The sequence below is a fragment of the Cupressus sempervirens genome, chromosome 10 (genome assembly GCF_028749045.1).
Source record: "Cupressus sempervirens isolate cs-2001-9-10 chromosome 10, ASM2874904v1, whole genome shotgun sequence".
NCBI lineage: Eukaryota > Viridiplantae > Streptophyta > Pinopsida > Cupressales > Cupressaceae > Cupressus > Cupressus sempervirens.
In genome coordinates, this window is record NC_143127.1 from 105,018,931 (window position 1) to 105,031,986 (window position 13,056).

The 13,056-nt window shown below is 34.1% G+C and overlaps 1 protein-coding gene across 2 annotated transcripts; it reads right to left on the reverse strand.

Annotated features, from left to right (window-relative positions):
* Positions 1-5,290: 5,290 nt before the first annotated feature.
* On the reverse strand, positions 5,291-12,618 carry LOC149532814 (ADP-ribosylation factor 1-like). 2 transcript variants are annotated; one of them, XM_089806901.1, is made up of 7 exons: positions 12,551-12,618; positions 10,764-10,919; positions 9,027-9,097; positions 8,494-8,613; positions 6,110-6,228; positions 5,768-5,849; positions 5,291-5,668 (listed from the first exon to the last, which is right to left on the reverse strand). In XM_089806901.1, the coding sequence occupies exons 2-7, from the start codon at positions 10,909-10,911 to the stop codon at positions 5,663-5,665; spliced, it is 546 nt and encodes a 181-aa protein (XP_089663027.1). In that variant the 5' UTR covers positions 10,912-10,919; positions 12,551-12,618; the 3' UTR covers positions 5,291-5,662. The 2 variants fall into 2 exon arrangements, with proteins under 2 accessions (XP_089663027.1, XP_089663028.1); XM_089806902.1 differs by lacking the exon at positions 5,291-5,668 and having other exon boundaries at positions 5,762-5,849.
* Positions 12,619-13,056: the final 438 nt, after the last annotated feature.

Sequence of the window (13,056 nt, forward strand, 5' to 3'; positions counted from 1 at the left end):
AACCCACTGAATCTAAGAATTCATGAAAGGTAACATGAAAAGTGGAAAGTATCTTGGAGATCCCCGCTTTTTGCTAACACATCATTGTTGGCAAGTGATCAAAGCAAAGCACTTGCTAGTATTGAGAAGGAAGCATATCTAGATATACATGATGAAGACCAATTGATGAAGACCTTCGTGATGGCCTTTCTACTAAGAGAAAATAAAGGTTACAGAAGAGGATAGAGAAAAAGGCATGAGTTTGGCTTGGATGATTGTCAGTTCTTTCCCTTCCCTTGATTCATTCAATTCCCTTATTGCGCCACAAATATTTTTGACATAAATTACTTGAGAACACTAGTGGTGATATTTTTTTTCTTATTCATACATCAATATCTTTGTGATTGCATCAAAAGATGGTGGTGTATGAGCTACTAGTCAGCTTTAGGATTTGGAAACTAGAGAAAATAGTTGGATGCTCCAATTGAAGCTTGTCCAACAAATTGGAAACCAATTGTTCATCCTCCTTATCCATTCCAAAATCCTTCAATTTTTCTCTAAACTCGATTGTTTTGGTTGCATTATCTTGGATTCTGTCATATTTCCTTAGGATTGGAGCAGGCTAGATCATTGTCTAATTTGTAGCCTCAAACCCCTTAAACCTTGCCATAAAAGTGAGAAAGTTTATCCTAAGCCTCTTTAATAATCTTACACTTATCAATGTAAAAAATAAGATCAAGTGAAATATGCTTTCTTAATGTTGAGAGTCAACGTATCTTTAGTGAGACATTGAACTTGAACATTAGGATTATCCTTAAGATCAAATGGTGCCATAATAGTACCATCAATGTAATGAATAATTCCATTTTCTATTAGTTTACTCCAAGCATGTATTGTTCATTATGCATAAGTATATGGACTTAAAGGAGGAAAATTAGGAGAACCCCCAAAAAAATCATTCAATCAAATAAGCCCTCACTAAAATGACAATTTAGGCATTTTATACTTATCGTATGCATAATTGCTACTTGCAAAACAAGGCAAAGTTGACTCTTGATCCCAATAATTACAAGTATCAAAACAAGGCTATAGCAAACTCAAACAAATATTGGATAAGATACTCAATGATTCAAGCAATTAAAAATGATCAAATAGGCCAAAAAGACAGTTTTGAAAGTGATATGTCCACTCACCAAGGTTACAATCAGGTAGAATATTTAAAAAGTAGACCAAAAATATGCACTTTCAAAAAACAATGCTTGAATGTGTCTATATAAGCCCAAACAAAGCCTACAAAGTTTTAAAAATGGCATTGAATAGATCATGCAAAATCAAATATCATATATAAAACAATAAAGAGCATGAAATGCCACACCAATTATTTTTTAAAGAAAATTATATCAAAAAGTCCCCAAAATGACCAAGTTGTGGGGTTTTGAAATTGCTTCCAAAATTAAAATTGTATATGGTGAGGAAGCCAAAAAAACAAAAAACAAAAAAGTATCAATATAGTTTTGACATCAATAGTCCTGACCTAAATTTGATTGTCATTGGACACACATAAAAATGTTAGTTTGAAATTGATAGCCACGTGTACATCAGAGAGAAAAATACTATCTTAAATTTGATAGTTTTTGGCTAGTCAATGCAAAAAGAAATGCCTCAATATAATGGTGTGAGTTAGCGGAAAGCACTCCAATAGTTGTAATGGGAGTTCGTTCATTTGATATCTAGACTTAATGATTTAATACCTATATTTATAATCTTAATGTCCAACTTTTTTGACAATATTGTACCAATCATTGTGACTTTAAAATTGTTAGTACGATAATAACTACCTATAATTGGATTAAATGTACCCTTAGCTATAAAAAGAAGTCAATGATGTGATGCCACATCTTTTCTTGATCATTAGTCTCTCTTTTTATTTGGGGGGTTTTGGACAACTTGGCAAAAAACATGTTAATGCGGCATCATAATTAATGATGTTGCCTTGAAACCTTAGTTATAAGTAGACGACTTGCCACATAAATTGCTATAAAAAAATGGGATTTTTAAAAAAAATCTACATAAGATTTTGATAAGCACAATATTAGGGTGCTCAAGTACGGAGTCCTCTCCCCTACTAACTTATCTTTAGGCTAACATGGAGATAGTTTCACCATCACCATTGACTTAGCAATAATACCACTTCCTTTCACTAACTGGGCCAAAAAGCACCACGTTTTGGTTTATTGATGTGGCTGCATGTATATGTACGTTGTATCCCACTGCTAAGTTGATGCGTTGTGGGGAAGTATGGTCTAGTATTGACTACAATTCAGATGTTGATGGCAATGGTAGCTAGGGGTAAGTCCCTTGGGTGGCTAAGGAAGCGACAGTTAGAACCACCATAGAAATCCTCTCGCAAGGATGTTGCTAGAACCAGAAAGGAGTGATTAATAGGGGTTTTTGAATTGAAAATATTAAAAAGTTACTGTCGAGATATATATAAATAGAACCTGTTAGTGTATAGACTCTGTCAGAGTCTATGGTCGGTCTCCTGAACCAACAGATTTGACTACTTGAATCTTACTCTATGGATCTATGTTACTCTATGAATCTGATCCATCTGTTGACTACATGCTATAAGTTCCCTAGCAAATATTGGTTACTAGAAGGTTTGGAAAAAAATGTTGACAGAACAAATATGCATGTTGGCAAAACAAAAGTATTCAATATGCAAATCAAGCCAGAGTCTGATTTGGAAAAGCCTTTTGCCTCAAAAACAGAGTTTTGTTGAAACAACCACTAGATACAATGGTGAGGTCAGTTAGCATATGAGACACACGTCACAAATCTTCTAAATACGGCTCCTTCAAATGTAAAAATTTCTCCCCAAAACAATGCAATGGACACTCTAATGGCTATGATATCATATAAGAATTTTCATGCAATGAATGAATTTTCCTAAAGCAGACCGAGATCTAGAAGCCCAAAGAATAACACAAAAGAGAGAAAATATTGTAATGAACTGCAAATAAAAAAATAAAAAAATAACTAATTGAATTAACTGAATTCATTAATATGCAATGCAAAAAATGTCTGCTTATAAAGGCAAGGCATAATAACTAGGAGATATAGTTCACCCATCACCCATGTTAAGTAGAATCACATCTGTCAATGGTGGATCCTCCTTCATTTATGCAATAAAATATGTGCAACAAAATAAAGATGATGATGTGATAAGAGCACTGAAGGTGAATCTCGCATATATAGTAGAATGTTATGAGTAACTAGATCGACACCCAAAGTAAAATTTAGTCAACACCATATACAAAAATAAGATGCACACTCCTAGGTGTCAAATATACAAACTTCTATGTTATGCATTATTGCAAGAAAACTTGAGGGAAGTGTCATGAGAATATTTAATTACACCAACATGTATTATTGCAAACTTATTGCAAACTAATGGAGGGAGTAGTATAATATAACATAAATATTGTTGTAGACTTTAATTAAAGCATATTCATAAATTATAAGGAAAGATGATGTTATAGAGTAGTTCTAGAACATGATAAATATAATATTATGGAAAAACATTCATAAATGCATTTTTGCAGGTACATAACTCCAATGATGCCATTAATTAAAAATTAATATTAGTAGGATTTTCGCGACCGGCCCTACTTAAATATGCGAATACATAAATAAGAGGATGCAATTTATGTCAAAGGATAGGATAGCCCCTTTATAGGGGTGGGATTTACACCATAACTAATAATGTTGCTATCTCCCTTGAATTTAATGGAATTTAACTTTATCTGACCAATAGAGTCACCAAGATGAAAGGCCCAAAGGTGTACACTATATAAATAGAGAGAGACTAAATTTGTATAAGCTAAAGTCACAAAATATTATTTTCCTAAATTTCTATGATTTTCATTTGTGGAAATATCATAACTTATTCCAATAAGATATATACAATCAAGGAAAAATAATCAAGAAAACCATTTTAGAGCTACTAGACAATGTCATGAGAAGGCACCATAAGTTATACCATCCATAAGCTAATGGAAAGCCTTAAAAAAATTGGGTACAACATTGACAAATATGTGCAATAGACGTGGTGTAAATTGGCATATTATATTAGTTATTATATGGACTCACCAAAGCTCATAAAATACTAAAACGGTATTGCTCATTTGAACTAGTACGTGCTCCTCATAGAGACAAAGGTGTACAATATATATGTGATAATGGGCTTATTTTGAATGTACACGATTATATGAAACAATGAACAGCCCATGATACATCAAATTTTCAAGGACGTTTAAAAAGCTTCCCAGCGTTCCAATAGAAACAAAACTTAGCGAGAACAGTGAGAAAGCAAATTTCAATAATAGCGAGAAAATCATTTCTAATGCTATTAAAAGCAATATGCCAAAAAAAATACTTGGAACTTCTTGCAAAATGAAATCAAATGTTCATAAAAAGAAACACATTGTTCTTGAAAAACTTTTTTAAAAGTTCTTAACAATAAGAACCAGTTTTACTTGATGGGCAAAAGGAGACAGAATTGTAATAATCAATAACGGAATCTGTAAATTCGTTGAAAAAAGAATAAATCAAGTTTTGTATGTTTTACTTCTAACCTTATCTATCCATAGACGAGAAATTCACATGGCAAGATATACCACTATCACCTACCATATTTACTGCAGACTGGTACTCTTACCAGCAATAAACACAGGATAAGAATTTCTTTGAATTTCGGAATTTCCCAATTCAAACCAGCCAGAAAACTCAACTGTGGGAAACGTTCTTTACAAATTAAATATTTGAGGATGTATGTCCATATTCTGAATCATTAATCTCTGGTAAAACGTTCTAAAAATGATTGTACATCTGAGGCAAGCAATCTATATTAGGTAAACACTTTTTTTTTGGTAAATAAGAGGCCAAGCGAAAATCATCAACTTGAAAGAAAACATGACATTATTGTACATTTGAGGCAAGCAATCTATATTAGGTAAACACTCTTTTTTTGGTAAATAAGAGGCCAAGCGAAAATCATCAACTCGAAAGAAAACATAAATTGATGTTATGTAAACACTCTATCAATTGAAAGGAAGCAGCTGAATAAAGTTTTGGACATTCAATATTGATCTCCAATCTTTCATCATCCAATCATCACTGTATTCAAAATGGAAACAAATTACTTACAAAAATATTAAACTCAATTATAAATGGGGTCAATTATGCAATTAGTTTTTGTCGTGAAGAATGAAAACTCACTTTGGTAAACAAATATTTAGGAAACAAGAACTAAACTCTTAAATCACTACCATAGTATATTTGAAATATCTAAAATGTAATAGCAAATGAATACACAGAAATGGAGACTCTACATAAAAGGGCTGCCCTTCAAAGTTGAAGATACCACGGTAATAAAAACCACAAAACTGGAGCTCTATTTAATAGCTTACTTCTTTAGACTTGAAAATACTCCTCAAAGCAAATAAACCAACTTTCCCATACACGGAACAAAGTTGGACAGAAACAAAATAGAATAGAAAAGAATTCATAAGATGTATTGTAGCTTGACCCACTACAAAATGTTTAACAGACTTGAATAACTGCAGCAAACATAATTTCTAAGCAGTCCTTCAAAAATATACTCCTTGTTCATGTTTCATCCTCAAGCCTGCAATAATGGCACACAAAATCAGACATTTGCAAGATAATGATCAATAAAGCATTCCAAATTCAGATGAAACTTCCCTAAATAGCATCCAGTTCATGCCTTGCTTGCAATGTTGTTTGAAAGCCAATCCAAGCCTTCATATAAGCCTTCACCAGATGTAGCACAAGTACTCTGAATATACCTGAGAAAAGCATCCGCCAATTGAAATTATGTAACAAATTATTGTATATCATTTGTATTCTAAATAAACCTAGACAACTATAACACTCAATTCAGGGACAATAATACTAGTGGTATGCACTGAAATTTAATTAGAAAAAGATGTAAGCTTCCACAGACAAGACAAGAAGCAAAAAAATTTCTAACTTGGTACACAGAAATTTATCAAGAAAAAAGTGTAAGCTTACATGTATAAGGCAACAGTAAATAAATTTTACTCACCAATGGCGCTGGCGTAGAGAGTGCAAACCAAGCTTGTCCGTAATCTCTGCAGCATTCATTGCATTCGGAAGATCCTGCTTGTTTGCAAAAACAAGAAGCACAGCATCTCGCAACTCATCCTGCAAGCAACAACAAAAGTTACCGACAAGAAGTTTATGGCTTTGAACATTGTACTGTTTGCCAATTAGCCATAGATAATACAGCTTTAAGAGACAATTCATTTCTTCAGAAATGTTAAAAATTATAGCTGGAGAGAAAACAAAGAATCAAGAACTTTCCTCTAATTGTTTTCCTACTTGAAGCAAACAGCTACATAAGATGTACTAAACAATAGACTCCCAATACAACCATTAAAACATCAAATAATCCAGCTAAAGCTAAACGAGGCAAGACGGCTAAAGTTCCCTATACAAACATAAAAAGGCAAGCCAACTAAAACCTCACCTTAGGTGCACACAAGTCAAAACACCAAATAAGAAAAAATCATTCACTCTACCAAGAGTATGAATAGATTACAGTAGGAAGCCTTGGTTAGATTGAAAACAATTGAGTACCTGCCCTTCAATATGGTTTGCTGTCCACGTTGAACAGTCTTTTATGACTATTATCCAGTCAAATATTAAATACAACAGCTGACAATAGCCCTTTTGGCAGTTGGAAATAAACTTGTATGCATATCACAAGAAACACCGTCTACATATTTATGGATTCAAATTTATGCTCCTTCAGTTCAAACTACTTAACTGGTACAAGCATTGGCTACCATTGAACCATACATCCCCTACCAAAAGACATGTTCGTCATCCTTATTAGAATAAACTTTTATGCATCTCACAAGGAACACTGTCTATATATATTTATGGATTCAAATTTATGCTCCTTCAGTTCAAACTACTTCACTGATACAAGCATTGGCTACCACTGAACTGTACATCCCCCCTACCAATAGACATGTTCGTCATCCTTACTTAATATTTCAAAATTAAATTATATGAAAATTACTATCAAAATAGGAAAATGAAAATAATAAGATCAATATTTTGAACTAATAATAGAATTTTACACAATGTTTTCAATTTACTCAAAAGAAATGACTTGTGTGTCACCTATTTATGTCATTATGAGATTTCAGGTGTTCTTCCAGCTTAAAATTCACACACTGTACCTAAATGGATCCTCCCTTGGACAGATGGTTAGAACTTACTACTGATAGAGCTCACAAAGGAAATCATGGGATGTCTGGAGCGGGATGTATAATAAGATTTCTTCATTGGAGAATGATGAAGCTGCAACCAAAAAATTCCCACTTGGCACCAAAAAGATGCAGAGGCACAAGCAATTGTGCTCAGACCTATGACTTGCAAGCATTATGGTTTTAACTTTTTTAAGAAATTAAAAAAACTAATCCTACTTAATAAATTGGCAAAATACTCCATAAGCCACGTATTTAGAATATAACAGAAAGAGGTAGACCAATTGGTAATGCTGCATCCGATATGATTCCCAAACATTTCATTGATATCTCCACTTGCACATGAAAAAAGATCCTTCATTGTGAGAAAGCCACAACAACAATTGTTGTTTAGCTTTACTCTTGGCTCACCCCATGATAGTGAACAGCATTTATTAAGGTAAATAGTGAAGAATACTGCATTTGAACCACCATGCTGTCATTTAGGTTTAGGCATTGGTGGTCAGATATTTATAGTGACAACTAATGCAGAAACAAGGCCAAATGGGGACCACTGTTCCTAAAATTTGCATATAGTACTGCCTAGGACCAGGAGGTGGACTTCACCTTCGCTAATGGAGAAAAAGAGTACAATTAAGATTTTAGGGAGGACTCTGAACTGAATGCACAAGTGTAAGAACAAAGGTTTAATTTCATAAACATAGCATAAGATTATAGAAAATACATAGTATGTTTGTAAAAAGGTTGATGTAGTGTCTCTGAATATTTGTATATTCAGACTCCATTAATACAACATACGCAAAGGAGAATTTGTTATAGAAACTCCAATGCACAGCCAATAATTTTTCTTCTGATTATAATTTTATAGATATGGCACCCTCTGACCAACCTCATCAGTTAAAAGGGAATACTTTGTAAAGAATTAGATATATCAATCAACTCTTCCAGAAATAAAATGTATTTACTTAAGGTTATATCTAATAAGTCTGCCCAGAAACAAAATGTATTTACTTATTCTTCATCCTCCATGGATTAATATATTCTCTTGTATTTCATGTCTGATATGAAAGAAATACCATTCACAATTAAGATACATATAAGACTAACCACAATATCAACATACTTTTATCATACGTTCTTAACACCATACTTCTTATGAAGGTGATGATAGAGGTATCCCGAAGCTATTTACCTCATTCAACATCCTGTGAAGTTCATCCCTTGCCTCAACTACACGGTCTCTATCATTGCTGTCTACCACAAAGATAAGACCCTGAGTATTCTGGAAGTAGTGTCTCCAAAGTGGTCGAATCTGTTATATGATATAGAAACAATTATATCAACAGCACTGAAATTAATTTGTCAATATCTAATAAGTATAATATGATCATGCAGTAAAAATCATGGTTAACAATTGTTATCTTCAAGCGGTAAAAAGCATATAGTTGCAGTAGAACATGAAAGAAATGTACAAGCAGATAAAATTACATGATGTCAAAATGAAATATAATGACAAAATGGGACTTTGAAACACGTACATGACTTCCGAAAGAGTTTTAAGATAATTTTATGTCCTGTTACCATGAACAAACAACTATACCAAGTACTCAACTCAACTTTTTGGACAGAATCTATAGAAGATGAGTATAGCAACAACTGCATATCGATGCACTAATTAATTGCAATCAGCATATATCGGTGGTTGAATGAAGTTATAGACAATACCTTGTCCTGGCCCCCCACATCCCAAACAGTGAAGCTGATATTCTTGTATTCAACTGTCTCTACATTGAATCCTGCTCATTAAAATCAAATGCAATGTCATTCTGGAATTTTCTTTAATCCAACAGTAATGGAACATCAAACAGAACAGATCATATAATAAATATAATTGAAAAATGATAATCAAAACACAAGCTCAGTTTCTAGGACAAAATGTAAGTTTCTAGACAGAATTTACACAGTTGTTATGAAATTATTAACACATTTGTCAAAAAGACAAGCAGATCCTGCTGCCTTGTTAGATCAGAAAACCAATCTCCAATCTTCTCATCTTATTACTACAAAGACCTCCTCGCAAAAAGGTATGCATTCCCCAGGGGGAAAATAAAACTTGGTTTACCACACATAGCAAATTGATTTCTAAACTCAGGAAGCATCATTATATCAGATCAAGCCATTTATCCGTATCATATTATAATAAAGACATGCTTAACATATCAAATAATGTATAACATAACCAAACCGAAGTATTTCAACTCTAATGATATGCAAACATGTAGTCAAAGAATTCCATTTTTAAAAATTAAATTAAATTCTATTGTTCTTGAGGTCATAATTTACTTTCATAAGGGTTTTGTGGTATCAATTAGTGACCTTGAAACTTTTTGTATTTAGGCAAAAAATCAGCTATCCTTCTGAGACAACTATTTGACAGAGATACAGCGACCCTATCTGACAAGATGCTTAAGTTGTACTTCACAGGGCGTTTTGAACAGTTTGATATGAAGCCTGACAAATACAAATTTCGGTCCACAACTAGCATAACTAGATAACTGAACCAAGTTGAGACCTCTATTGAAGTCCAGTAGTCCAGCCATCCTTGCCAGGGCATGATAACACTCATCCTTCACAAAGGACTGCAGACTGAGAAAGCACTAGCTGATTGATCCTAAAGAGGATTGAGAATATCAACATTAAGAAACTTATAGCTAATGGCATTCTCAATCATCATGATATTTTTGCATGAAGGTGGTAGTGCAAAATATCAGACTTTAATAAAAGGAACCCGGAGCTGCAAATTTGAAACTCTGATACAAAAATTGTCAAAGACAGAAGTGGAAAAGCTGATGCATTACAGAGTACCTAATGTTCTTATAAGGGAAAAATAAATTGATTATCTATTGCCAAGGAACCAGACACAGTACAATAACAGGACTACAGGTCAAAAAGAGACCCACATCTTCCAAAAGCATTTCGTAACTGTAGACCTTGTTGTGTCTTTTTTTTAAATTCCATAGATTAAGAAAAGGAATCTCTTAAGGACTGAACCCCGTAAACATTATGAACACAACTTCAACAATCTCAAATCAAACTCGGCATGGTGTCACATAATGAAGAGGCAAGAAAACAGACACTAGCCACAGAGAGAGTCCCAAGAACCAAGAGCATACCCAAACGATTTCAAGTTCAACTGCTTATTAATATAGGAAATTCAATTTTGCTACTTGCAGGGGATGGGAGGAAAGGAGATGAGGATTTGCTTGTTTTGTCCTTGTATTGTAAATATGAGGGGGAAAAAACAACCTCAACAGACGCAGAGCTAAATTTTAATAAACTTCAGACTAGCATATTTTCCAGTTTAAGCAAAACCATTCCACAAACAAAAGTATCTTTCCTTAACTCATCCTACAGAAAAACAATATCCCAAAATTATTGTTCACTTTAGTAAAGAAATATTACCAATAGTTGGAATCGTGGTGACAATCTCTCCCAGCTTGAGCTTGTATAAAATGGTAGTCTTACCAGCTGCGTCAAGACCTACCATAAGAATGCGCATCTCCTTTTTGGCAAAGAGCCGTTGAAAAAGCTTGGTAAAAGTCAGACCCATCTTGACAGCTGGCAAGGCATCAAAATCATCAACAGGGATCAAACTTTCTTATAGAAATTCAGTACTCAGCATGAACAAAAAGAATTGCTAAAAAAATAAATTTCAATCCGGAAAAAGCAGCTAATTCTAGGTTTAAAAAGGCGCATGGGAATTCGATGAGGGAGGCTATACTGCCTACTTTTCCAGTGAACGTTGTCCAATCAAACCTCCCTAACAAGAACTACAAAATGTGGAATTTTCACCTAAAACCCACTGTAACCATTGTATGGAGGGGCACACTGAAATGGCAACAGGGAAAAGAGAGTTGGTGTCTTGCACTTATCCAAATACTGTGGGTAATATTTTGTTGTGCTCCATCGCCAATCAAATTAGCTTTCTATTACTGGAAAATCCAAAAATATGAAGCCGTAGATACTAGCAACAACCTTCTTAAAATTTGTGAAAATAGACAAAGATTTCAACTCGAGAGGAATAATTGCATTGAAAATCAATCAATTCCCTCGGTGTAAGCCAATTTTCAATTCTGTAAACACTATAAAAACAACTGTGTTGGTCTACAAATGAAACATATTACTTCTAACTCGACCTGGAGTGCTGTAGAAAACATTTCTCCCACGAATGTGATCTTTCTTGTGGCCAACCCAATGGTAATCCAACACCGCCTTAAAGGCCCTCTCAAATATGAAATATATGATTGATTCCCGGGTAAGCCCAACAAATCATGGAATCCTACACTAAGCCACATAACCCATAACTACAACAAAAAGGAAGACTAGCATCCCAGCATACAAACATTCCTAAGGTGCACCCCATGAATCAGACAACCATGGGATCATACAGAAAACACTGTAACGATACTATAGGATGCCCAAAGGCAAACCACCCATACAATCAAGACGAGCATAAACCCCATGATGTGCACAAAATCATAGGACCAATTTGATATCAATACAGTCTTGATAAATTAAAACCTTACCCCACCTAACAATAGTGTCAATTGCCGGTTAACAAGATGTCACTCACCATAGTGTTATGAACAACTTAGTGAATCTGGAAGACTTAGATGCGTGCTCGATGATTATACAAAATAAATAGAGCTTCAGGACACTTCAGGTTCATTCGTCTACATCTTTCAAAAGCTAGTACCCACAAGATCTTCATGCAACTCACTAATAATGTCACATCTAGACACCCTAAAGAACAGTGCTCTGATCAAGGCTTAAAAAAGGCCCCGACTTGGTATTTTAAGGATCAAACCCCAATTTCCATTCAAATTTATTTCAAATCGATCTAGCCATTCCACGACATCAAACAATATAAGCTTCATATTAAACGATCCCTAGGGTTTCAACATAAATTCCCTGAACAAGAAAACCCGTTCTGATTAATTTCAGGCTACCGATAAGCTAGGATTTCGAACAAAACAAACTGGTGTGAATCAACATCTATACAAAAGAAAAAGAGTGCAGATTTAATGATTCAGCTCGAAATTCAGATAATGCGCAGGGGAAAATTCTTTTGATTTTCACAATCGCTGATCCTTCAATTTCCTGGTTGAGGAGAAGGGAAAAAGAGAATTATCCTACATAACAAGGAAAATTGCGACTAGATAACTATCAAGAAAAAAATCCAGGCATACCTCAGCAACTCCACAGGCCCTAAAATCTCCAGGGATGCAAATGAAATTGTTTATGTTGTTTTATTTTTTCGATTGGAAAGCCACCTCGCCACTATTTATATGGAATAAATCGGACCGCCTTGGGTTACACTACCGGGGTTTTGCTCGTTTTCCATCAAAATACAATTTTTTAAAGATGATATGGCCGGTCGTGGGGATCTAAAAAATTAATAAATAAATTAGAGCGTGTGTGAAAAAATGGTAATTGATGTGGAAAAGATAAACCACCTTAAACAAGGTCCACATTTAAAGTGGCGCATATTTTAAGCAATATATTGAAATGAATTTCAAATAAATATTAAAATGATTTATTTAAAAAAAGGTTATAGATGTTGGAGAGGAAAAATGGGCTTTGCAACTAGCCGCGTGTTTGAATGATGTCATTCTTGGATTCTGCTTGGTTTGTGTCTTGTGAGTCATGTTGTTTGCCTTGTGTCACTTGTACCCTTTGCTTGGTTGTAGTAAGT